Source organism: Acipenser ruthenus, chromosome 5, assembly GCF_902713425.1.
Source record: "Acipenser ruthenus chromosome 5, fAciRut3.2 maternal haplotype, whole genome shotgun sequence".
Classification (NCBI taxonomy): Eukaryota; Metazoa; Chordata; class Actinopteri; order Acipenseriformes; family Acipenseridae; genus Acipenser; species Acipenser ruthenus.
The window spans coordinates 26678496-26705327 of record NC_081193.1 but is presented as its reverse complement, the minus strand read 5'-3'; the positions used below and the strand labels follow the sequence as shown (position 1 = coordinate 26705327).

Here is a 26832-nt window from a genome sequence, read left to right as displayed (position 1 = left end):
TGTCCAATAAGCCTTCTAGCACTGGGTAACAAATGTCTTGATATTTTGCAGCATTCATTGATCCTTTTACAATACAAAGGTCGCCAGTGCCTGAGGAAGAAAAACAAGCCCATAATCTCCACACTGGGCATGATTTAACGTTTTCTTTAACTCTTTCACTGTCTTCCTGCTTTGGAACACTGTGCTACCAGCCTGCCCAAGAAAGATGGCCGCCAACATTCTAAAAGAGTCTGACCTGTAAAAAAAGCTCCTCTCTTCCTTTCCTGTCTTCTCCCTGTCAATTTTGCACAGTCACTAAATTTGCACCTATAAGTATATTATAATCAAATCAGTGTTGCTACATATGCAACTGTAATTTATGTATGAATTGCTGTTTTTTTTCTCAAATGTCAGGTTTTCCTCACGTAAATGGATTAAATGTTGTTTCTACTTATTACCTTATTGTTATAGAAATATCTGAAGTAAGAAAATAACATTTTATGCATAATACTGATTTTCTTCAAATTTACTGTTTACTCCATTAGGCAGTTGTTTTTACAATGTATGTAATTAATATTGATGTTTAATTTCTTTAGTATTAACTACTTCAGTGTAGGAATAAGCATTTTTATAAACAAAAAACGTTAATGTTTAGCGTTTGGAGTATTATTATTATTATTATTATTATTATTATTATTATTATTATTATTAATTTTCGGCTGACATCTCGGTGTAAACTTACTTGTCACTGTTTGTAGATTAAGGTGGAAAGCAAGGGGCTGGGTATAGTGCTGGTTGTTCTGAGCAGGTTTTGCAGTAAAAGACATCCTTGTCTCTGTCAGAGCAGCCTTTACAGTCAAGTTTTGATTTTTCATGCTGTCCCAGGAAATGTCTCCCTAAGAGTCTAGCTGGCACTCCTGGCATTTCCGTCAGTCGTGCTGGTACTGCGTTTCTTGCTGTAACCCTGTTCAGGAACCTCTGCACAATCCTCTCTCTGAACTCAGCAGCTGTCATATTTGCGTTTGCTTTTCTTAAAAATGATGAACGCATTCACTAACGCTACCCCCTTTGCATTTATTATTATTATTTATTTCTTAGCAGACGCCTTTACTCGGGGCACCTTAAAAGATACAAGGTACAAAAGATACAAAATACAATGACTTCAGACCTAATAAGAGCAAATACAAAACACCAGTATGATTTGATATCAGGTCAGTTCAAGAGCAGGTAAGTGTTGATAGTTACATCAAGGTTAGATACGAGTGCAGATGAAATACAAAATACTACAGATTGGGTTAAGTGCAGGATTAAATACAGTAAAATAGGGAGCAGATAAGAGCAAGTTAAAGTGCATTAAAGGCAGAGTGCTATATTGTCCAGAAGGGAAGAGTTGAGTTTTACAGGTGTTGTCTGAAAAGGTGTGTCTTGAGGAGGCGCCGGAAGGTGGTCCGGGACTGGGCAGTTCTGACATCCATAGGAAGGTCGTTCCACCACTGCGGGGTGAGGGTGTAGAAGGAGCGGGTTCTGGAGGCAGGGGAGCATAGAGAAGGTACAGCCAGTATTCTAGTGTAGGCGGAAAGGTCGGATGGGGGTGTAGGGAGAGATGAGGGTCTGGTCAAGGCATCGTTAGGCGAGTACAAGAGTCATGAACTGGATGTGGGCGGTGATCGGGAGCCAGTGGAGTAGAATCGGAGAAGCGAGGTGAGCAGCGGAGTTCTGGATGAGCTGGAGTGGACGCAGGGAGGCCGGCCAGGAAGGAGTTGCAGTAGTCTAGGCGGGAGAGTACCAGGGCCTGGACGAGGAGTTGTGTGGAGTAGTTGGTGATGAGGGGTTGGATTCTTTGTATGTTGCTCAGGAAGAATTGGCAGGTGTGTGCTAGAGTGGAGATGTGCTGGGAGTAGGAGAGGCAGAGGTCCAGGGTTATTCCGCATGGTGATATACACGGTGGTACCATTTGACAGAGTGGTGCTGTAATAAGAGCAGAGTTGGACAGCTTTGTCTACACCTCCCATGTATTGATTATAATCCTCGACACTGTTTGGCCCCTTGCTGCGGATTCTCATTGAAATCACTGATGTGTTGTGCACGGTAGGAAGCAAAGTAACTTTAAACTTGTCCATGGAAAGATATCCTCGATTCATCCACAGCCAAATCTCGGACATCATCAGAAAAACACAGAATGACAGCTATGAGACGGCGTCCTCCAGTAAAAAAACACAAGGGGAACGAAAATTATGAACGCTGACGAGATGTTATTTTCGATTTGAGAGGCATTTGTTTGTGCTAATATTCCTCTGGAAAAAATTGATAATCCCAAACTACGTGCATTTCTGAACAAACATGTAATAAATGCGGGAGCAATTCCTACAGCAGGTCAACTGAGAAGGGAATATCTACCCCAAATAGCTGAGTTGCACAAGATGAAAATTGTACAACTGGTAAAGATGACTGACAGTGTATCTGTAGTTACTGACGAGTCTACAAATGCAAAAGATCAGTATGTTTTGCACATTTTGTTTGTTCTCCAAGGACTATCGAATACCTTCGAACTGAAAGTAATATTAGCCGATACAGTTAATCTGCACTCTGTGAATTACTCATCGGTGGCACAGGGCGTTGTGAAATGTTTAACCGCATTTGAAGTTAATTTTAATAATGTGACTGGATTTGTCTCCGATAATGCCAGTTACATGATCAAGGCATACAATGACTTGAAATTTTTACAGAACAACGTCAATCTATGAAAGAAGGCAGGGTTAACCAACTGACGATGCTTAAGTTTAATAGCAACATTTAATGCATGGGACATTTTCTTTCATGAAACTGTAAGTGATACATAATGTGCTGCTTGAGAACAACTTTGCATTATTATTGTTATATTTGTAATATATACAGTATGTTACAGCATTCATGTTATGATTTCAGTATTTTATAAAAATCAGTGCGGGAATCAGTGCTGTGTTAATATTTTGTTGACAAATTGTGTCCCTACTAGTAAACTGAAACATTTCAATTATTTATTTACACATTCTAAGAAATAATATTGAATATTAATAATAAAGGGATGCATGACTAAATAAATGTCCGTAGCTGCTGCTGCCGCCTAATCAACGCACCAATCCACGTTAATTGAGGTGATTAAAGGAATTGGGAGATTATTAATCAATAAGTGGTTTAATTAAGTAGACTACATGACCACCTTGCGGTGGGAGGAATGAAGTGCAGCCTAAGAAAGTAGGTTGCGTAAAACGCAGGGCTCTAATTATGTGGTCTTTCATTATTGAAATCGGCTCATTCTGATGCTTGCCTTGTACGCAACCTAAACGATTTCTCATGCATTTTAAAGAAATGTTCAATTAAGGGGTTGTCATTTGCTCTCAGTTCCATTTAACTCTAAAAAGTTGCCCCGATTTAGAAGACTCTGCAGTCTCATCATGGCCACGCAGTCCAATACCGGCACGTCCACAGCAAATTAAACTTTGGCACACAGCTTTCAAGTATTGCCTGTTTTCCTCAACTTGTCTGCCATGTTCTGCATTTATTTTAGTAGCAACACTTACCGTCTTTTGGGAATCTCTGTAAAGCAGAAAGCTTCACAGCTGCAGAAACATGACGTGCTTTTGTGGTCATCGTAAAAATTTTCAGTTGACTTTTTCCAATTAAAAAGGTTTCTTCCATGTACCCACCTCCACCAAATGCACGGCAAGGGAAACAAAATGCTCGATCCAGTGCTGGATTATATTCAAGCCAAGTGTAGGTTACGAACGTTTCTAAACCTTCCTCCCTTCACTCACTGGGAATAAAGTATCTGGTTGGTAGGGTCCATTTTGAATAAATCTGACAGTATTTGCAAGCCCATGAAACGGATCCCTTTCCATAGGTTCCAGTGCTGGGCCTGTGTTTTTTTGCTTTCATGTCCAGCTCTGACACTGGGGCTTCACATTCTTTGACTGGCACAGCAGCGGTATCTGGTTCTTCCTCACTTGAAGACTGTCATTTGTAATTTGTCATTTTACTGCGTTTCTTGAAATCCGAATCTAATGTAGAAGTGCGCTTAGCCATGCTTAAATAACACTGTAACAATTTTTTTTTTTTTTTTTGTTCCTGGGTAGTAAGTGTTATTTCCTAATTGCTTATGCCTCAAAAGTATAGAAAATGGCTATTCCCCACAAACTTTGCTTTTGTGACCAGGACAGTGATATTTTGAAATTTATCTATTTTCCAGAACATTCCAGGTAGATTCAGTGCTGAGTAAACTTGGAGTAACTTCTAGAACTTTCCAATAATATAAATAGTAGTATAAATACAGGGGCCTTAAGCCCACCAGTTCAGTTTAGTTCCAGCTGCCTAAGTGGATACATATCTGCATTTTTCTGAGATGGCATCAAGGTCATAGGAGACTTCAAAATGGTGGCATTCCTGATGGGTCTCCAAGGCGGTTTTACCAAGTTTCCCTGCTATCTTTGCCTTTGGGACAGCAGGGACACCAAGGCGCACTACCACAGGCGGGACTGGCCACAGCGGACCGAGTTCTCTGTGGGGAGGAACAACGTCAAGTGGGAGCCACTGGTGTACCCCCGGAAGGTGCTGATGCCACCACTGCACATCAAATTGGGCCTTATGAAACAATTTGTCAGAGCTCTAGATAAGGAGTCTGCAGCCTTCAAGTACCTTCAAGACTTCTTCCCTAAGCTGTCTGAGGCAAAGGTCAAAGCCGATGTCTTCGTCGAACCACAGATAAAGAAGATCCTGGAGTGCAATGAATTCCCCAAGAAGCTCACTAGTAAGGAGAAAGCGGCTTGGAACAGCTTTGTCGCAGTGGTTCGGGGCTTCCTGGGCAATCACAAGGCCAAAAACTATGTGGAGCTGGTTGAGACTCTGGTGAAGAACTACGGCACAGTGGGCTGTAGGATGTCCCTCAACGTACTCGGAGGAGCAAGGCGAGCGCTTCCACCAGGATATATTGGACTTTGAACGTCGCTACCAAGGACAGTATAACGAGAACATGATGGGAGACTACATTTGGGGGCTGATTCGTGAAAGTGATTTACAGTATAATCGTAAATCTCGAAAAACTACTCGCTTCTAAATCTTTTGTAGTAATTTTTGTATTACTTTAGTATAAATACATGTTAATTTGGATTCATTTTTTTACTTTTATGTGAACGAAAAGACACAAATTCGCCCGTTTTCTCATTGGAAATAGGTAAATTTCAAAATATCACTGTCCTGGTCACAAAAGCAAAGTTTTTGGGAATAATAGCCATTATCTATACTTTTGAGGCATAAGCAATTAAGAAATAACACTTACTACCCAGGAACAAAAATTGTGTTACATAATCAGTACTTGTATGCAACAGAAAAACCGCTGTTACTCAAAAGTTCTCATTCCCCTATTGTACAGGAGCTGGGTTACCGTGAAGAAACAATACTACTGTTTATACAGGTACGCTGTAGTCTATTTTGCTATTCTGCCATCTAGTGGAAAATCAAAATAACTACACATGAATTTGATAATTATTCTACAGTACTTTTTTTTTTTTTTCCCTTCTACACTGCATCTTCCTATTCCTCAGCTATAAAAGTGGAGGGGCAACTGCCCCCCTGTAATCCTGCCAGTGCATATATATATAATATAAAATGGGGATTGATTTTATTAACACAAGGGCAGTAAAGCGCGACTGATGTGTATCTGGGCAACGGATATCCGAGTGCAGACTGTATCGCTGCCGTTTTGAGATTGTTGCTTTACTTTTCAGTTTTAACCACCTTTTTTGTTGGTTAACCAATTTATTTTTCAGCACTTGATGATTTTGTATATTTATTCTATAATTATTATCAGGTGTTGGTTTTCAATCATAATTGTCAATAATTAGCATCAAATGGGTTTCATACAAACTATGTTGATTGCCCAAATACTTTTTTCAAAGTGAAATTAGTTTAATTTTATGCATGTTATGTAATGTGTTGTTTTATTGTAATACTGAATTTAACCTACTTTAATTAGAAATTATATAAATCACTTTTTCTGAGTTATTCAGTCTGACTTAATTTTTTTTAATTTGTAAAAAAAAAATTCTTAATGTTACTTCGAAGTTCTCAATATAATTCTCAATAACGATCACTAATAAGCAATATCGTGCTAAATTCAGCTATTCTTACGCCGTTTACCTTAGTGTATTTGTCCTGCCGCTGTTCACTAATGATTGGACAGCTGCAAAACCAGGGCAGATCTTTGATTTTTCTATTGGTTAAACTTGCAAGACCTTCAATTTTAAAATGGAGAGTACATTTTAAATTAGGAGGCTGTGTGTTCCAGTGGTTAAAGAAAATGGCTTGTAACCAGGAGGTCCCCAGTTCAAATCCCACCTCAGCCACTGACTCATTGTGTGACCCTGAGCAAGTCACTTAACCTCCTTGTGCTCCGTCTTTCGGGTGAGACGTAATTGTAAGTGACTCTGGATAAAGGCGTCTGCTAAATAAACAAATAATTCAACAGTATATGTCCCGCTTCTACTCACTCATGATTGGACACCTCATTGACAGATCATTGACTCTCCCATTGGTTAAACCTACTCAAGAACTTTAACTGAGGCAGAGAATACCTTCCTGTTTATGTCCCACCTCAACTCACTTATGATAGGACTGCTGCAAAGAAAATGCAGATCTTCTATTGGTTGATTTTATGTACAAAATTAAGCTGCGATCAACTCATTAGTTGATTAATCGGTCCGATTTTAATCTGTTAATTGGAACAGCCCTAATATATAGATCTATCACTTTGAGCGCCCCCTACTGTCAGAAGGCAGAATTACAGATCAGACCCCCTTTAACCCATCAGTGACTTGGAGAAAAAGAAACGGAGGGGGGGGGGGGTATTTTTAGAAACAGACTTCATTAATAGAGAAGCTATAATCTGAAATTGATTTTTTTAAACAGTCCTGTATATAGTTCCATAAAAGGAAATTTAAAATTTCCTTTTACCTCTGGATTTTGTTCAGTTATTCTGCTGCCCACAATTATTTAGAGAGAACCTATATTTCCTGAAGCATGCTATATGAAACATATTTATCTGATTTTGGATTGGGTCTTAATACCAAAACATGATTCTGTTAGAAATTCCTTGCTGTCAGACAAACAAATCCAAGTCTCCATGCTTCAGTTGTCAAAAAGGAAACTCTCCATAGATTTATTTTAAATATTTGTCATTCTGTTGGTTATTCTTGGCACAAGCTCACCATTTAGCATTTCTTCTTCTGTCTTGACATGCAAATAGCAGTATTTTAAATTTAAAAAATAAAATAATGAATTGGTGGTTGTCTTCAAATCTTTTTCTTTTGGTGCAGAATTCATGAAGTAGTTGGTTGATTTTAGCTTTGTCTGATTGCTGCTGCTTATCATTTTCTAATTTTTTAACCTTGTGGTAGAACATGAATGCAGTCTCCTCAGTAGTCACCAATACCAATTTATTTTCTTTAGAATTGGCTTTAAAGTATTGCTACGGTAAAGTGATGTGTCATTTCACATAGGCTATATTTTGTTATATCAGGCACCGTGCAGTCAACGTTAATGCTTGTATTGGCGGAAGTGTATAAAAAACAAGTGTAAATAAGGTCTCGGTTGTATAGACTTTAAAACCTGACATATTCTGTGTCCTGCTGGTCAAGTGGTTTTAGGTTAAGGTCTGCTTTATGATTCATTGATGGTGGTTAAGAATCAAACATACTTTTGAAAGTTTGAAATTAACCTTAATGTCCGCTTTTGGTTTTATTTGTATTAGTTCTACAGCACATAACATATTTTTGTTACAGGGCTAGCCAAATTATTTCTTTTCAAAGTGTAGTGTTTGGAATGGATGCAAAAATATATTTAAGTAACCGGTCATACAGTACTTTGTAGTCACCATTGTTGTACTGTATGTTGCCACAGTGCCTCAACAGGTACATATTTACAAAACAACCTTGGTACAAGCTCAGATAATATAGAATCATGGTGACCGAACAAGCTGTGTGGCCATTATAAACAGTCCCACATCAGTATGTGATGAAATGTTATCACACAGATATATATTTATTGTTTTGTGTGTTTTGAAAAACAATATGAAATATGGTGTGAATTTAACAGCAATGTTGGCTTCTAAGTGTTGCAAAAATGTGCATGCAGGAAAGCAGATAACCTAATTTATCACTGAATCCCAAAGTGTTTTTTTTAATGCGTTTCCTGAATATGCTGAAACATTGCATAGATATCTAACCATGATTTAATATGATCATAATGGGTTGCTTCTGTAGGTGGAGTATTGGGTTAATGCATTATATGTACTGTGTTTATTCACGAAAACATCCTGTTACAAAAGACTTTGGTGTTGAAGGAACCCTGCTGTAAGATAGGTGTGAAATGATCAGTAGTGTTTAGACAAAGGGTGGGATTTTGATGTGGATAAATATTTTATTTAAAAACATTTTAAAAGAAAATCCTCTCTTGATACACCAGTGTCGTTTTGTCCTAGGAGACATTGCAGGCTGAATCAGTGGAACAGAATCAGATTGTTATATTACATTACACTCGTTCCAGCATCAATTATCAAAATAACTGTATAGGTTTCCATGGCACAGTTACAAAGTTTATAACGGACATGTCTATCTTTATAAGTGCTGTTGTGTAAAGTGTTTGGTGTTTTTTTTTAAACAATACATTTGAAAAGCATATGGATTCTGTAACTTAAGCATACAGTATATTGAAAAAAAATGTCTGCTTATAAAAATGTCTCAAGTTTGATTGCAAAGACTTGGAATCCATAAGTGTTAGTCGTAAAAGCTGAACCTCTTTCACGGGTTTTAGAGAAAATTATCAAAAAAAAACAAACTGTTGTGCTCCAGTGCATGTGTTCTGCTGTTGAATGGTCAGATGGAGAATAAGGTTATTGTTAATTCTGACAAATGCTTTCTTGTTGCTGTTGGATGACATTGACAAAGTGATATGGGCTATCTTTCAAGAAGAGCTAAGAGAGCACAGAGACTCCTGCTATTCCAGCTGGCTTGATGTCGCGACGGGAAGTAAATCTTGATTTGGACCTACAACACTGCCTTGGAAAGCCTGATCCGGAGAAAGTAGATTTGCGAGGGAAGGCTCATTGGTATCAAATCATTCACATCACTGTGCAAATGCAAAGAAAAAAAAAAAGAGTACAATAGAAGGTCCCTTCTCTGTCAAGGCGTTGCCATGTAAACCACAGCTAGCCTTCATGGACTTTCCAGATTAATACTATACATTAATCATGTAAAGAATTCTACAGTGCTACCCCGTTATAGTGCGGAATCGGTTATAACATGGTAAGGTTGTGGCTCCCGTTACCCCAATAATGCAATTTGATTCACAGACGTTGGGTGAACGTTCCACGTACTTTAAGTGATCCTGGAGATGTTATCGTGAATTATGCTAGGATAAATTGTTAAAAATTGGTATATATGATCTGAAGAATAAATACAGACACTTGGACAGTTGTTCAAAGCTGGCTGATTTTATTACTGACTTTGGAGCCTACCTAAAGTACGGTACTTCTGGGTACAAGGTGACTTTTTCCAGATGTTCAAATGTGCCCAGTGGGTAAAAAGCAGTACAGTAAACAACTAGGTAGTTTATTTGGCACGCAGTTAATTAATGTTTTACAGTTTGTAGTGTTTAAAACATGACTTCCCTAAAGTCCTTGTTTTGATCTGACACCTCTGTGCTTGGTAATATTAAAAAGATATTGAGAAAGGGGCAGTGTTGCACTTCATGCACACTTGGCAATCTAATTTCTGGATGTTATTGAACAAGTGTTTTGGTATTCTGTAGTTTTGCTTCATGCACTTAAGTGTCTTGAATACCCCTCTTTGGGACCCCCAAATGTGTATGTGTGTTTGTTTGTTTGTTTATTTATTTATTTATTTATTTATTTATTTATTTAATTTTATTTATTTATTTTATTTTATATCACTTAAGATCAGAGCTTATTAAACACCTAGTTGTCTTTTTCACTGATGTACTGTAAAAGGACTGGCATTTGTCTGACTGTTCCGTAAATATTGAATGTGATATTAGAAATACATGCCAGTATTGGTAAAAAAGCACCACAGTACCTCTATTTATAAAGTGCTATTACTGTGTTTTTGTGTCGTGTTTTAGAGGTGGAATGTTTTATTCTGAAATCATGGTTGGGAGTTTTCCGTCTCTAGACGGTTTTCCATCGTAGATTTTTTGGAGGAACTGAACAATTGGGGGACAGTTCATGATGTTACAATACATATTGGAGCATGTTAAACCATTTTATTTGTACGTTTTTATAATGCGCAACTAGGTGATGAAGGTAATTTTTATTTACTATTCAGTCTTATTGATTGCCCTCTTCAACACCTAGGCCTACTTGTTCGTTGACTGCATTGCTGTCTATGTGGGCTACTGTGTAATTTTGCTGAAGTGAAGAGTCGAGTTGGAATACTTAGAAGCATAAACGAAAATGAGCAGTTCATTGAAAATATTTTTAACAAAATTAATAACACTTGGTTAGTTTTGGATACTGAAGGTGAGACTGAAAGCTACTCTCATTTTAACTTTATAAATGCACTTGCTCCATGTGATGTTTCAGTGCCACAACATGAAAGTGGAACTCTATGTGTAGAGGGACCTGAGAAGGTAAATATAAATGCAAGGCAGGAAGTGAGTGGGGACTGGGTAACTGCTAGAAAAAGTACGAAGAGGAGGACGACACAGAGCACTCAACATAGAGAGGAGATTGATCTAGCCAATAGATTCTAAGCACTGAGCAATGACAACCTAGTGCTGGATGAAAGTAGGGGTGAGGTGGTGTTAGTAGGTGATTCGATTATACGCCATATCGACAGTGAATTTAGCCATAAAGATCCTGTAAATAGTGTTACTGCTTGCTTCCCTGGAGCAAAAGTAAAGGATATTGAATCAAGAGTACACAGATTATTAAATCACAAAAAAAAGAGTCCTGTGGTCATTGTACATGCTGGTACAAATGACATAAGGAACAGAAAATCTGAGATTTGTGAAAGAGGATTTTAAATCCTAAAACAGGTGAAAAAGTTAGGATGCAGAATTATTCTCGCAGATCTACTACCTGTTGGTGGTGGAATTTTCAGTAGAATTAGGGCCTTTAAATACTTGGCTGGCTGGTTGGTGTGTGCAAGAAGGGCTGGGATTTATAAACAACTGGGATTGCTTTTGGAAAAGAAATAGATATTATAAGAAAGATGGACTGCACCTAAGTAGGTCAGGGGCAAGCAGGCTAGCTGATAATGTTGAACACCACCTAGCAAGGTATTTAAACTAGGAACGGGAGGGTAGGGAATCCTAAAGAGGCATGTAAAATTCAGGTTAAAGTATCCTGCCGTTCCTGCTACCTGCTGAATAAACACAGAGGTGTATGCTACAGTAACCTTCGTCAAATTCCGACCGAATGTCAATGCTTCCCTGATTTAAGGCTTCTCCACCTAACTATTCTTTTTTCCAGCTTGCTCTACTGGGCGGGGAGGTGGACTTGCTACTGTTTTCCGTAGTGAACTTGGAATCAAACAGGAAATTGTTGAAGGTTATTCATCTTTTGAAGTTTTAACCTTGACATTAAACAGTCCATTACCTGTTGATATTGTAATTCATTTATCAACCACCTAATTCAAACCCGCTATTTCTGACTGAATTTGGGGATCTGCTATCTTTGACAGTCAAATATGATAGGATTCTTTTATTTTATTTTAACCTTAATGTTGACATTGATTTTGATTCTAACTCCTTGGAATTTTTGAGGCTACTGGATTCCTTATATCCTCCATGTCTATTGTGGCCATACTTTTAGATCTGGTAAATTCTCATGGTTCAGCTGTTAAGAACGTTATAACCCTAGATCTTATTATTTCTGATCATCTTGCAATTATTTTTGAGGTGAATCTGCCAGTATCTATAAAGACTGTGGACTGTACATTTAAATCCCTGGTAATTAATTATTCAACTGCTGTTAAGCTTTCTGATTTCTTGAGCTCATTACCACTCTCTGAGTCCTCATCAGTAGATGAGCTGGTTAATACCTACAACACCACTTTGACTGGTATCTTAGATAATGTAGCATCAATCAAAACTCGGAGTGTCTTTTAAAAAAGCTCATCGTGGTTCAATGATACAGCTCGTAAGATGAAATATGAGGGTCATAAAATAGAACGGAGATGGCGGGAATCTAAATTACGTGTTCATTGCATCGCATGGAAGGGTCACCTGGTTAAATATGGGAAGGCTCTGGCGTTGGCTAGATCATCATATTCTAATTTAAATTGAAACAAATAAATAATCCTAGATTTCTTTTTGCTGCCCTAAATAAATTAATTAATCCTTCCCCCAATAGTCCTACCCTTGACATTGGCTCCTCTCACAGCTGCAATGACTTTTTACATTTCTTTAAAAATAAAATACTAGACATCAGAAATGAGATTCCACAGACACCTTCTATTAAGGAGAACTCTGGCAGAATTTTACCAGCTACACTTATTAAGGCTGCTATGGGGGCTTTTTCTTTGATTACCTTACAGGAACTGGCAGAGCTAATTTGACATATGAGAGCTACCACATGCTCTCTTGATCCTATTCCTACAAAACTATTAAAATATGTTCTTGGTGTTATTAATACCCACATTTTTTTTTAATTATAAATGGTTCACTTTCCTCCGGTATAGTTCCCTCAGCATAAGGTGACCATATGGCTCGGTGTTCAGCAGGACAGTTTGGGATAGTTAAGGCTTTTCAACTCGCAACCCAATGCATTCTAGTGAGCGTAGTCCTGCTTCTCTTAAAGGCAAGAATGGTACCTGAGACAGGTAAAATGTACCAGAATGCATTGGGTTGTGAGGTGAAAAGCCTGAACTGTCCCAAACTGTCTCGCTGAACACGGCACCATATGGTCACCTTACTTCAGCACTTAAGGTAGCTGTGGTAAAGCCTGTGCTTAAACACAGTTTGGACCCTAAAGTCCTCAATAACGATAGGCCAATCTCCAACCTACCATTCTTAGCTAAAGTTTGAGAGAGTTGTTGCAATTCAATTACAAACATTTCCTAATTTATTTTTTTTTCTTTATAAATTTAGTCGTTGCCAATCAGTGTTTTATTATTTTCTCCCCAATTTGAAATGCCCAATTATTTTTAGGCTCAGCTCACCGCTACCACCCCTGCGATGACTCGGGAGGGGCGAAGATGAACACACTCTGTCCTCCGAAGCGTGTGCCGTCAGCAGTCTGCTTCTTTACACTCTGCAAACTCACCGTGCAGCCGCCTCAGAGCTACAGCGTCGGAGGACAACGCAGCTCTGGGCAGCTTACAGGCAAGCCCGCAGGCGCCCGGCCAGACTACAGGGGTCGCTGGTGCGCGGTGAGCCGAGGACACCCTGGCCGACCTAACCCTCCCTCCCCCCGGACGACGCTCAGCCAATTGAGTGCCGCCCCCTGAAAGCTCCCGTCCACGGTCGGCTGTGGAATAGCCTGGACGTTGCCGGTTCGAGTTGCTCTAGCGAGTGCTTTTACTGGATGCGCCACTCGGGAGACCCTAAACATTTCTAATTTTGAATGGTATATTTGAAGTTTCAAATATCTGTTTTTTGTGTTGCACGTAGCACCGAGACGGTTCTTGTCACAGTTGTGATTGATCTGCTGATAAACTCTGACTCAGGCTTTCCATCAGTATTAATTCTTCTATCATCCTATCCCTGTTCAAATCTTATCTTTCTTATAGGTTTCAGTTCGTCTCTATTGGGAAGGTGAAATTGCCATTACCTGAAGTTGTCTCTGGTGTTTCACAGGGCTCCATTCTAGGTCCCTTGCTGTTTATTAGATATGCTACCGTTAGATGACATTATCAGCAGACACGGAGTGAACTTCCATTGCTATGCTGATGATACCCAGCTATATTTATCCCTAAAATTAGGAATTTCTTCTGCCTGGGTGTTATTAGCTACTTGCTTTAGACATCAAGCATTGGATGTCACATAATTTTCTAATGTTCGTCTCTAATTTTCTAATGGTCGCCCTGGATAAGGGCGTCTGCTAAGAAATGAATAATAATAATAATGTTGAATTCAGATAAAACCGAGGTTATGCTAGTGGGATCACAGAACCAACTAAAAGGAAATGTGGGATTACATGAGCTCGACCATTGCAGTCTCTCGTCAAAACTTAAACTAGACATTAAGAGTTTGGGGGTCAACTTTGATCCTGATCTATCATTTGAGACTAATATTAGAGAAGTTACTAAAGTATCTTTTTACCATTTGAGAAATGTAGCCAAACTTACACTAATTATTTCCGTATCTGATGCCGAGAGACTAATGCATGCCTTTCTTTCATCTAGAACTGATTGTGAACATATTACCCCTGTTTTGGCCTCTTTACATTGGCTCCCTGTGCAGTATAGAATTGATTTTAAGATTTTGCTGTTAACTTACATGGTCCTGAATGGATTAGCACCTAGTTATTTGCAGGAGTTACTGACCATGTATCTTCCAAACCGCACTCTGAGATCACAGGATGTGGGGCTGCTGGTTATTCCTGGGGATAACAAAAGCAACACAAGATATATATTAGTTCCCACAGAAATGCATGGTAAAATTTCCTTAAATCTGCAATGAGAAAAGAGTGTTTTCTGCAAAATTCTGTGGCAATGACTTTTTAATGAAAAACAGTGTTAATGAGTATAAATAAGAAAAAGTAAGTCACAGTTAGTTAAATTATTATTTTTTTTTTTTTTATTAAATCGCATTACTAAAATTTGAAAGAAACCAGAACAAACATATTTTATGGAAATCAAAGAAGAAAAAACTCAGCACTGAATATTGGATGCCATTTTTTAAATATACATAAAACATAATTCTTAAATATATTAAATACAGTTATGGCCAAAACATATGACTATTTAATCACATTAGTAATAATAATTGCCTAGCAGAATAAGATTGTAGTGGTGTGCTAGGATTCAAATTAGCATTGGTACATTTTACAAATGTGTACTAGAGCATTTTTGTACAAATGTAACAGTATTTTTAGAAACATGTGTTGATCACCAAAATTGTTGTAATTATAAAACTTATCCACATCAAGACAGCACATGTAAATAGTTTGGAAACTGACAAGCGCTTGGAAACAGTGACAGGCGACACTGATTGGCTGATAAACTAGCATTTTTGTTTCTTTGACCAAGGCCACAATGTGAAAGTGCTACCATCACATACCACAAAACAAACAGGCAAGTAACGATTTTAAAAAAGAGGATTTTCACAAAAATGTGAAGTCATCCCAAGTAATCGGATAATATCTAATATAGTTTGCCGCACCCTTTTTGAGCATTCATGTTGCTAAACCATGTACAAAAACATGTATTTCCATATATCATTAGAATTACATCTTTCAGGACCTGCAACATAGGGAGTACAAGCAAGGTCCTAATTGTTTCTCTGACCTTTCTCATAGGAGTAACAGAAAAACGCTTTGCTGTGAACTCGCGACTAAACTATGTTATAATTCTTATTCCGTTCTTCAGTAGCCACTGTTTTTCTATCCATGGTCATTGTCATGGTCTTCTGCTGTTTTAACAGAAGTTATGACGGTGAGTTATTGGAACACTGCTTGCCATTTGCCATTATTCCACATCTAACTGATCTCCACACATGAGTTGCAGAGGACAAAGAAGCATGCAGTAAACTTCATGTCAAGGAAGTGTGGAACAAACACATGGGTTGGCAAAGGCTTAAAAAATGAATTTTATGCAGCGCTTTAAACAAACCTTTTCATGATCAAGATAATACATAATCAAGTTTGTTTCTACGATGAAAAAGATCAGAAGGTAGGAACTGATCATCTAACTTCGGAGAAACAGTATTGCCACAGCTGTTTAATATCCATCAAGGTATCGGCAACATCTTGCAGGTTGCTGGGCTACCATGGACTAGGGTAGTCCTCATTCTCATGGATAACTGTGCTACAATGAGGGGGTTGCAGAGGTGGTCTAAACAGATGAGCATTGATATTGCTGGCAAGTGTTTTTCAATTAATCAAAATCATACAAATGTATATTAACAATAACACATCTGTGGATTCATAATTGAATTATGAATATTATTGTACTGCAACATTACTTCCTATATACTCTGGGATGTGTAAAAAAAAAAAAAAAAAAAATTCAGCCATCAGTTTTTGATTGAGAATATTCTGTTGCAAAGCACTGCTCTGGTTTTTTGTCTTTTAACATACAAAAATAAGTAAAAAGATACTGATTTTAGAACATCACTGTTCCTATAGACTGCCCAGACATCCTAGATTGTAGCCAGTGCTGTTCCATATCACCTTTTCTGTACTGAACAAAAGACAGTTTTATTATTATTATTATTATTATTATTATTATTATTATTATTATTATTATTATTATTATTATTATTATTATAATCAATCTTTTTTTTAAATTTAGTAGTCGCCAGTTGTTTTATTATTTTCACCCCAATTTGGAATAGCCAATTATCTTTAGGCTCAGCTCACTGCTACCACCCCTGCACTGACTCAGGAGGACGAAGATGAACACACGCTGTCCTCTGAAGCGTGTGCCGTCAGCCGACCACTTCTTTTACACTCTGCGGGCCCACCATGCCGCCACCTCTGAGCTACAGCATCGGAGTACAACGCAGCTCTGGGCAGTTTACAGGCAAGCCTGCAGGCGCCCAGCCAGACTACAGGGGTCGCTGGTGCACGGTGTGCCGCCCCCTGGGAACTCCCGTTCACGGTCGGCAGTGGAATAGACTCGAACCGGCGACGTCCAGGCTATAGGGCGCATCCTGCACACGCAGAGAGCCTTTACCGGATGCACCACTCGGGAGCCCCCCACAGTATTATTTTTTTAATTGACAGATACCGGTATGCCACGGTAATACATTTTTTTAATAACTTAAATTTTGGAAGTGGCGAATATATCCCTTCCCTTCCTGTGTCAGTTTGGGTATTTGTGGTGTATACTTCCCTTTTTTTAACTCTCCAATCTCCATTGTCCAACAAATTTTTTTTTTTTATTTGTAAAAATATAATTTGAAATACTACTTCGACATTCTCAATATAATTCTCAATAACCCTCTATAATAAGCAATATCACGTGAAATTCAGCAATTCTTACACCGCTTTGCCTAGCACATTATCTCTATCTCTATCTCCTATCTCTATCTCTAAATATATAAATAAAAATAAAATACAGTGCCTATAGTAAGTATTCACCCCCCCCTTGGACTTTTTCAGTTTGTTGTGTTACAACCTGAAATCTTGATGCATTTAAATGGGATTTTTTTCCTTTGATTTACACAACCTAATTAACACATTGAAGAGGCAAGAGAATTTTTATTGTGAAACCAGTTAATGAAAAATTGAAAAAAACTGAAATGTCTTGGTTAGATAAGTATTTACCCCCATGAGTCAATACTTGGTAGAACCACCTTTGGCAGCAGTTACAGCTGTGAGTCTCTGCCAGGTTTGCACATCTTGATCGTACAATATCGCCCATTCTTCTTGGCAAAATTGTTCAAGCTCTGTCAAGTTGGATGGGGATCGTTGGTGGATCTTCAAGTCTTGCCACAGATTCTTAAGCGGATTCAAGTCTGGGCTTTGACTAGGCCACTCTAGGACATTGACTTTCTTGTTTTTAAGCCACTCCAGTGTTGCTTTGGCTGTGTGCTTGGGGGTCATTGTCCTGCTGAAAGGTGAATCTCCGTCCCAGTCTTAGGTCTTTTGCAGACCTGAAGCAGGTTTTCCTCAAGGTTTTGCCTGTATTTAGCTCCATCCATTTTGCCCCGTACCCTGACAAGCTTCCCAGTCCCTGCCGATGAAAAGCATCCCCATAGCATGATGCTGCCACCACCATGCTTCACAGTAGGGATGGTGTTACCTGGGTGATGTGTTGGGTTTGCGCCAGACATAACGCTTTGCATTTAGGCCAAATAGTTCAATTTTTGTTTCATCATACCACAGAATCTTTTGCCTCCCACTTGCCTTTTTGCAAATTCTCAAGCAGGATTTTACATGGGCTTTTTTCAGAAGTGACTTCCTTCTTGCCACTCTTCCTTACAGGCCAGATTTGTGGAATACCTGAGCTATTGTTGACACATGGACAGTTTCTGCCATCTCAGCCATGGAACGCTGTAGGTCTTTCAGAGCTGTCATTGGCCTCTTGCTGGCTTCTCTGACCAATGCCCTTCTTACCTGGCTACTCAGTTTGGGAGGACAGCCTGCTCTAAGCAGATTCTGGGTCGTGCCGTATACCTTCCACTTAATGATCAACTTGACTGTGCTCCAAGGGATTTTCAATGCCTTCTGAAATCTTTTTATATCCCTCCCCTGATCTGTGCCTTTCCACAACTTTATCCTGGAGTTGTTTTGAAAGCTCCTTGGTCTTCATGGTAGTATCTTTGCTTTGAATGCACTGCCCAACTGTGGGACCTTACAGAGACAGGTGTATTTAATCTGAAATCATTTGAACCACTCTTATTGCACAGATTGACTCCATTTAACTTATTGTGTGAAGTGTGTGTGTGTGTGTGTGTGTGTGTATTGTGAAATAGCGGGTTATGAGAAACAGCAGGGAGGGGGCTAAAACCTCCCTGCGCGAGAAACATGTGCGGAATGCACATTTTGTTTAATTGTTTTATTATTTTGCTAATGGTTTTATTGGTTAATTATCACCCGCAACTGAGCTGTATTGTAAATTAATGCCAGGCGCGGGGTATTTAAGACGTGCAGCCTTTCTGTACGAGGCTGCTGAGTAGAAGGAGACAGAAGACGTGCTCTGTTTCCGAGCAGTCCTAAGAGTAAGTGCTGTGTTAAGTTTGTTTGTGTTAGCAGGTAAACGGCTTAGCCGTCCTGCAAGTTAGTAAGGGAAAAACCTGTGTAGTAAGTGCTCCAAGAGGAGCTAGGTGTTTATTTTTTGTTTTAATTTTGGTGTGTTTATTAAAAATTAGCGCAACCGCGCTTGAAAACTCAATTTCTTGTGTCCTGGGTCATACTTTTAAAGGGGCAACGAACCCGAGTGAGTGCCGGGCCGTTACAGTATATACAGACGTGCTCAAATTTGTTGGTACCCTTACAGCTCATTGAAATAATGCTTCATTCCTCCTGAAAAGTGATGAAATTAAAAGCTATTTTATCATGTATACTTGCATGCCTTTGGTATGTCATAGAATAAAGCAAAGAAGCTGTGAAAAGAGATGAATTATTGCTTATTCTACAAAGATATTCTAAAATGGCCTGGACACATTTGTTGGTACCCCTTAGAAAAGATAATAAATAATGGGATTATAGTGATATTTCAAACTAATTAGTTTCTTTAATTAGTATCACACATGTCTCCAATCTTGTAATCAGTCATTCAGCCTATTTAAATGGAGAAAAGTAGTCACTGTGCTGTTTTGGTATCATTGTGTGCACCACACTGAACATGGACCAGAGAAAGCAAAGGAGAGAGTTGTCTGAGGAGATCAGAAAGAAAATAATAGACAAGCATGGTAAAGGTAAAGGCTACAAGACCACCTCCAAGCAGCTTGATGTTTTTGTGACAACAGTTGCAAATATTAAGAAGTTTAAGGTCCATGGAACTGTAGCCAACCTCCCTGGGCGCGGCCGCAAGAGGAAAATCGACCCCAGATTGAACAGAAGGATAGTGCGAATGGTAGAAAAAGAACCAAGGATAACTGCCAAAGAGATACAAGCTGAACTCCAAGGTGAAGGTACGTCAGTTTCTGATCGCACCATCCATCGCTTTTTGAGCGAAAGTGGGCTCCATGGAAGAAGACCCAGGAGGACTCCACTTTTGACAGAAAAACATAAAAAAGCCAGACTGGAATTTTCTAAAATGCATATTGACAGGCCACAATCCTTCTGGGAGAATGTCCTTTGGACAGATGAGTCAAAACTGGAGCTTTTTGGCAAGTCACATCAGCTGTATGTTCACAGACGAAAAAATGAAGCTTTCAAAGAAAAGAACACCATACCTACAGTGAAACATGGAGGAGGCTTGATAATGTTTTGGGGCTGCTTTGCTGCGCCTGGCACAGGGTGCCTTGAATCTGTGCAGGGCACAATGAAATCTCAAGACTATCAAGGCATTCTGGAGCGAAACGTACTGCCCAGTGTCAGAAAGCTCTGTCTCAGTCGCAGGTCATGGGTCCTCCAACAGGATAATGACCCAAAACACACAGCTAAAAGCACCCAAGAATGGATAAGAACAAAACATTGGACTATTCTGAAGTGGCCTTCTATGAGTCCTGATCTGAATCCTATCGAACATCTATGGAAAGAGCTGAAACTTGTAGTCTGGAGAAGGCACCCGTCAAACCTGAGACAGCTGGAGCAGTTTGCTCAGGAAGAGTGGGCCAAACTACCTGTTAACAGGTGCAGAAGTCTCATTGAGAGCTACAGAAACCGTTTGATTGCAGTGATTGCCTCTAAAGGTTGTGCAACAAAATATTAGGTTAGCGGTCCCATCATTTTTGTCCATGCCATTTTCATTTGTTTTCTTATTTACAATATTATGTTGAATAAAAAATCAAAAGCAAAGTCTGATTTCTATTAAATATGGAATAAACAATGGTGGATGCCAGTTACTTTTGTCAGTTTCAAGTTATTTCAGAGAAAATTGTGCATTCTTCGTTTTTTGTGGAGGGGTACCAACAAATTTGAGCACGTCTGTATGTGTGTGTTTATGTGTGTGTGTGTGTGTTATATATATATATATATATATATATATATATATGTGTGTGTGTGTGTATATATATAAAAATATATATAAATATCTCTATCATGTGTGTGAAAAAAAATTGTACAAAAAAATTAATCTGCGATCAACTGTTTAGTTTTAACTGTCTGATTTAATCTGTTAATCGGAGCAGCAGTGTGTATGTTGCTGTAAATCAGAATATTGACAAATCTTAAGATTTACTGGTAAATGTTGACATTTACCAAGCAAAACGGTAAATGTCTGAAATAAAACATGGTAACTCTATTTCCGGTAAGTCAAGAATAACCAAGTGGCTTTGTCTAATAACCAAATGTTTTGTTTTTGCGCATTGTAAGGCTTCAGGAGTCCTATGTAACTCCAAGTGCCACAAGAGTCTACCTATTTAGGGCCTGTATTTGTTGTGTTTTTTGTGTCATAATCAAAGTGATTTTCTGTTGAAAAAATGGAGATCCTAAATGATTTCATTTGCATTTAACATAATGTTATTTTTCATTAAACTACAACGTATTTGGAGTACAATATCCTTCACCATTGTTAATTGTTTTATACAGAAATTTACCAGAATATTGCTCTACATAACTAGATCACAATATTGTTCAGTAGCATGTTTGCTCAATTGTGCTTTACTGTAACTTCATTCATTATTTTGTTAATGAAAATGTGTATGCAGAAATAAATGTATTGTTCGACATCAATGTTTTTTGTTAATGGAACGAAATGGAATATGTGTATGGAGAAATATATACGTTCTTTGAGTATTTTTGACAATTTTTATATGCAGGAATAAATACATTGTTCAATGATATACCTGCATTTACCAATACACTTCAGTAAATCATAAGATTAACCAGTAAATGTCTGAAAAGCAATTTATTTCTTCATAATTTCAGACATGTACCACCTTATTTGGTAAATGTTGACATTTACCGGTAAAACTTAAGACTGGGGTCTCAGAGTGGCATAAAGGCGCTCCGCGTGGAGTGCAGGATGCGCCCTATAGCCTGAAGAGCGCAGGTTCTAATTCAGGCTATGTCACTGCCGACCATGACCGGAGGTTCCTAGGGGGCGGCACACAAATCCATGGTTCACCACGCACCAGCCACCCCTGTGGCCGATAGGGCGCCTGCGGTTTAGCTGTGGAGCCATCAGATCTGTGTTGTCCTCCGGCACTATAGGTCTGGTGGCCTCGCTGTGGATCCGCAGTGTGATAAATGATGGATTGGCAGGAACACGTTGCAGCGGTGAGCATTCCAAATTGGGGAGAAAACCAGGGTAAAAAAACATTGGTAACGACTACATTTTATTAAAACCAGACCAGATTCTGACTTTTACCGTAAATTTTATATATATATATATATATATATATATATATATATATATATATATATATATATATATATATATATATATATATATATATATAAAAAACAAAAAAACAGGTTAATATAGTAAATCATGTACTGTGTTATTAAAAGTAGATCAAGTGTATAAATGTGAGGGGGAATTAAATTGAAAAGCGGTGGAATCTCACCTCGGCTCATCTCCTTACACGGGTAGATAAATTAACTTTTCTGGTGTCCGTTATATTTGTAATTTAAGGCTAGCAGGTTGAATAGCAAATGTCAAACCGCAGGTAAAAAGCCAAAATACCTTTGGTAAAGGTACTGTTTTGTGTGTGTTTTTTTTTTTTTTTTTTTTTTTTTTTTTGCGAGACGTGTTTTAAATCTTGACGAATAATCTGATCTATAGAAATGTATTGGTATTATTTTTTTTTTTTTTTTTTAAGCTCTGAAGAGTGGAAATGCATTGTTAGTATGTATACTTCTGGCTTTTAAAAAAAAAAAAATTAGTCGTCGCCAATTATTTTTACCCCGGTTTTCACCCCAATTTAGCATGCCCAATTATTATCTGTATCCCCGGCTCACCGCTCGCAACCCCCCGCCGACTCGGGAAACGGAGGCTGAAACACGCGTCCTCCGAAACGTGCTCCTTCCAAGCCGTCATTTTTCGCACTGCAGATCCACAGCAATGCTACCAGACCTATAGTGCCGGAGGACAACACAGATCTGGCGGCTCCGCTGCAGAGCCACAGGCGCCCTATCGGCCACAGGGGTCGCTGATGCGCGGTGAGCCGTGGATTCCCCTGCCGACCTAAGCCCTCCCTACCCGGGCAGCGCTCAGCCAATTGTGCGCCGCCCCCTAGGAACTCCCGGTCACGGTCAGCTGTGACATAGCCTGGATTCGAACCTGCGATCTCCAGGCTATAGGGCACATCCTGCACTCCGCGCGGAGCGCCACTCGGGAGCCCTAATCAAGTAATGTTAATGAATTATGAACAATGTGTTAAAATGAAGCATCTGATGTATTATGCTAATTACCGCCTGTTTACAGGTCCGAGATGGGCATCGTGGAATCTTGGTGTTTTTATTTGTATTCGATGTGCTGGAATCCATCGAAATCTTGGCGTTCACATATCCCGGGTCAAGTCGGTGAATCTGGACCAGTGGACACAAGAACAAATACAGGTCAATATAAATAAATAAACAACATACAGTGATGACCATCAGTATGGTAATGCCTTCAGTTCAAGAAATCACATTTAACACTTAAATGATTCCAAAAGATTACTGTTTGAAAAGACAGTGTTTCAGGAAATATTCTCCATTTGGTGGATTAACCTAGAATGTATTGTATCACTTTGAGTTGTTATGGCCAAATAATTCTTGAGTGCTAAGTATTCATCGTAAAGTGTGTGTGAGCACTTTTTTTTGTGTGTGTGTTTTCACCATTTAATTGTTTAGGAATTTAGAGATCAAACCACTATTACATAATGCATAGTGTTAATGCACATGAGACATTTAATGAGTCTTATACATGGTTTGCTGCAAGGGTAATGATACACTGTACAAAAAACATCCACTTGAATTTTGAGAAGTGGTGCAGTGGGTCTTTTTCTTTTTTGAGTTTCCTTTTGCTCAGTTTTTAGTTTTGTGGTGGTGGGGGGGGGGGGGGGGGGTCTCTCCCCCAAACAACAAAGTTTGAGAACCTCTGCACCATTAGGACTGTCCATTGTGCCAGAAACGTATGCATGCAGTTTGTGAATTTGTTGGAATGTTTTCTTGATCAAAGGGCCATAACAAAGAAACTGAACAGATAAATCTGGTGTAACAAATCTGTTTTTTCTTTTCAGTTACTTTTTTTGTTTTAGCATTCTCAATTAGTACGTTGTATGCCTCCTGGGCTTTGAGGGGGATATACAGTTGGGTGCCCACGTTTACAAGTAATTGTAAGCATTTGCGATGCAGTACTTTACATGTCTGCTAAATTCCTATAGAAGCACCATCTAGGGATAAACTCATGCAAAGAAAACTAAAATTAAATTATATTGTAAGTTGCCAAAACTTATTTCGTAAGCAATAAAGAATATGAAGCTCTTCATGAATGACATGGTTAAACGATTTAGTGGTATATCTGTTTTGAATTAAACATTTAGCAATGGGCAGAACATGACGCTTTGGTCTGTGCACATTTAAATGCGAGACCCACAATGAACAAATGTCCCTGTGAAAAGTACATTATTTTACTAAACTAATGTTTCTGTGTATTTATTTGTTTTAATCTTGTTCTCGAACTTATATTCTCAGAGCGTTCAGGACATGGGAAACACCAAGGCAAGAAAGCTGTATGAAGCCAATCTTCCAGATAACTTCAGAAGACCACAAACAGACCAGTATCCTTTTTGTTTAGTAGAAGCCAGTGCTAAAATAACAGAAGTGCTAAATGTATCTGCAAATGTGTGCTGTAGTGAAATGGAGACAAATAGGATTTGTATAATGTGTTTTGTGTTTTCATAGGTCTGTACAGTTTTTTTCTAAATGTTTTTTGTAAACTCCTTTTTGAGGTAGGTCCCTCATTCGATTCGATAGTGTGTCAACTATTTATAGTCAGATTTTTCAAGGAAGATGTTAACCATCTCCAAATTTGTTGTTTAATACAGTTTGTTTTTAGCAGTTAATTGGTATGCAGACCAGCTCTTTCTAATAACCTTGCTTTTGCATCAAACTATGCTGTAAGTTGGAAATCCGAGTTAATTGTATGTTCTTTATTTTTATTTGGTTGAATTTATTTTAAATTAATAGGTCTTCAAGATTTAAATAACTGAGTGTACATATTTCCAAAGAGCTTTTGTTTCATCTCTGTTATGAAAACCTGATTGAATTACCAAAATGGGGGTGATGCTTGTCTGCTGTGCAATTGCAGCTGTGGTCTTCTATTAATTATTAAAGCCTCTAGTGAGTAGCAGCTACAGAAAGCTCCACCTTTTTAAGGTGCCAGCGAATCACGTATCCCACCTATGAACCTACATTTATTATCATTCCAAACCAGACATATTCGGATACAAAAATCAGATGTTAGTATTCTGTGTTATTTGTTTATTTAGCAGACGCCTTTATCCAAGGCGACTTACAGAGACTCGGGTGTGTGAACTATGCATCAGCTGCAGAGTCACTTACAATTACGTCTCACCCGAAAGACGGAGCACAAGGAGGTTAAGTGACTTGCGCAGGGTCACACAGAGTCAGTGGCTGAGGTGGGATTTGAACCGGGGACCTCCTGGTTACAAGCCCTTTTCTTTAACCACTGGACTACACAGCCTCCTATAAATATACAGCCTCCTATAAATATATAGATATATAGATATATAGATATATATAAATATATGTATACACAGGATCAATACAGCAGCTGTTGAGCTTCCATTTAAAAGTTTTAGACAGCAAAAAGTAAACAAACCAGATTATGCGCGCACACTCATTGTGCTGCCTTAGAACGTGTCAGAATTTTGTGGCACACAAAAAAGGCAAACCCTTCATTGTGAAATGCCTCGCTTACAGTGGCCAACTTGCTGGAAATGTTTTGTCTAGTGATATAATAAATATATATTATATAATAGATTATATATATATATATATATATATATATACTTTTTTTATTTTTTTTTGTGATTTTTATGTGGAATGTAGTAAATGAGACCCAAAACTGATTATTTTATTTTTTTTCACTTCCATGTCCACATGGCCACTTCCATGTTTTATTTGAAGTGTTTTAAAGTTAAATTCCAGTTTTTGTTTGCTTGTTCAGCTGCAAAAAGGCACAAATGAGCCTCATGATGTTACTTTAATAAAATGGGTATTTAGCCACTGTTTACTGTGAAGAAATGGCAAGGAATGAAAAAAGACCCACCAAGCAGTGACCATATCCAGCACAACCCATGCCTTCTCGTGCCTTATTGCTTAATTGTTGTCTGTAGCAGAAAAACTGCAGGAGTGTATTTTGAGAAGTGAAAGCATGTTTAGCATGCAGGTGGTACAGCAGACTGTGTACACTTCTGTTATACTGGAACTCACTTTGACAGTAGAAACAAGTAACTCTTTCTATCAAATGAACCGTCAGAAAGTAAAAAAAAAAAAAAAAAAAAAAAAAAAAAAAGTCCCATTCACAAGTCCTTCAGTTTGAGTGCTTTGCTACATAATGCAGTTCCATGACAACACTCATTCAGGCCTGGCATGCAGTAAATTGGTGCCACAGGAAATTAACTATGGTATGCTAAGAGGGACAAGACAGGAGTCCGATTTAACGTGCGCTAAAAATGTATCTTCCAGAAGTTAATTGCAATTAATTGCCAGCCCTAATCTCTCTCTCTCTCTCTCTCTCTCTCTCTCTCTCTCTCTCTCTCTCTCTCTCTCTCTCTCTCTCTCTCTCTCTCTCTCTCTCTCTCTCTCTCTCTCTCTCTCTCTCTCTCTCTCTCTCTCTCTCTCTCTCTCTCTCTCTCTCTCTCTCTCTCTCTCATGAATGAATGCTAGGGTAGAACACATTTTTTTTTATCTATAATAATAAAAAATATGTATTTTTAATTGTCAGAGTAATTAAAACGGGATCAAAATGTTAGCAGAAACTGAACCTGTCTGTCACTTTTCATATACGTACAGTGGATATAGGTCATGGTGCTTTACTTTTTCACAACATGATTTTCCTTTAGCCATGGGCAGGT

General features: G+C 38.5%; 1 protein-coding gene across 5 annotated transcripts in view; it reads left to right on the top strand.

Moving 5' to 3' along the window:
• LOC117402713 (stromal membrane-associated protein 1-like) overlaps positions 1-26832 on the top strand; it is a 95021-nt gene that overhangs the window by 16934 nt on the left and 51255 nt on the right. For all 5 annotated transcript variants that reach the window (XM_059023915.1, XM_059023918.1, XM_059023917.1 and 2 more), the window contains 2 exons: positions 23172-23305; positions 24425-24510. In XM_059023915.1, coding sequence (XP_058879898.1) covers positions 23172-23305; positions 24425-24510 — 220 coding nt within the window. The remainder of the gene's footprint in view (positions 1-23171; positions 23306-24424; positions 24511-26832) is intronic.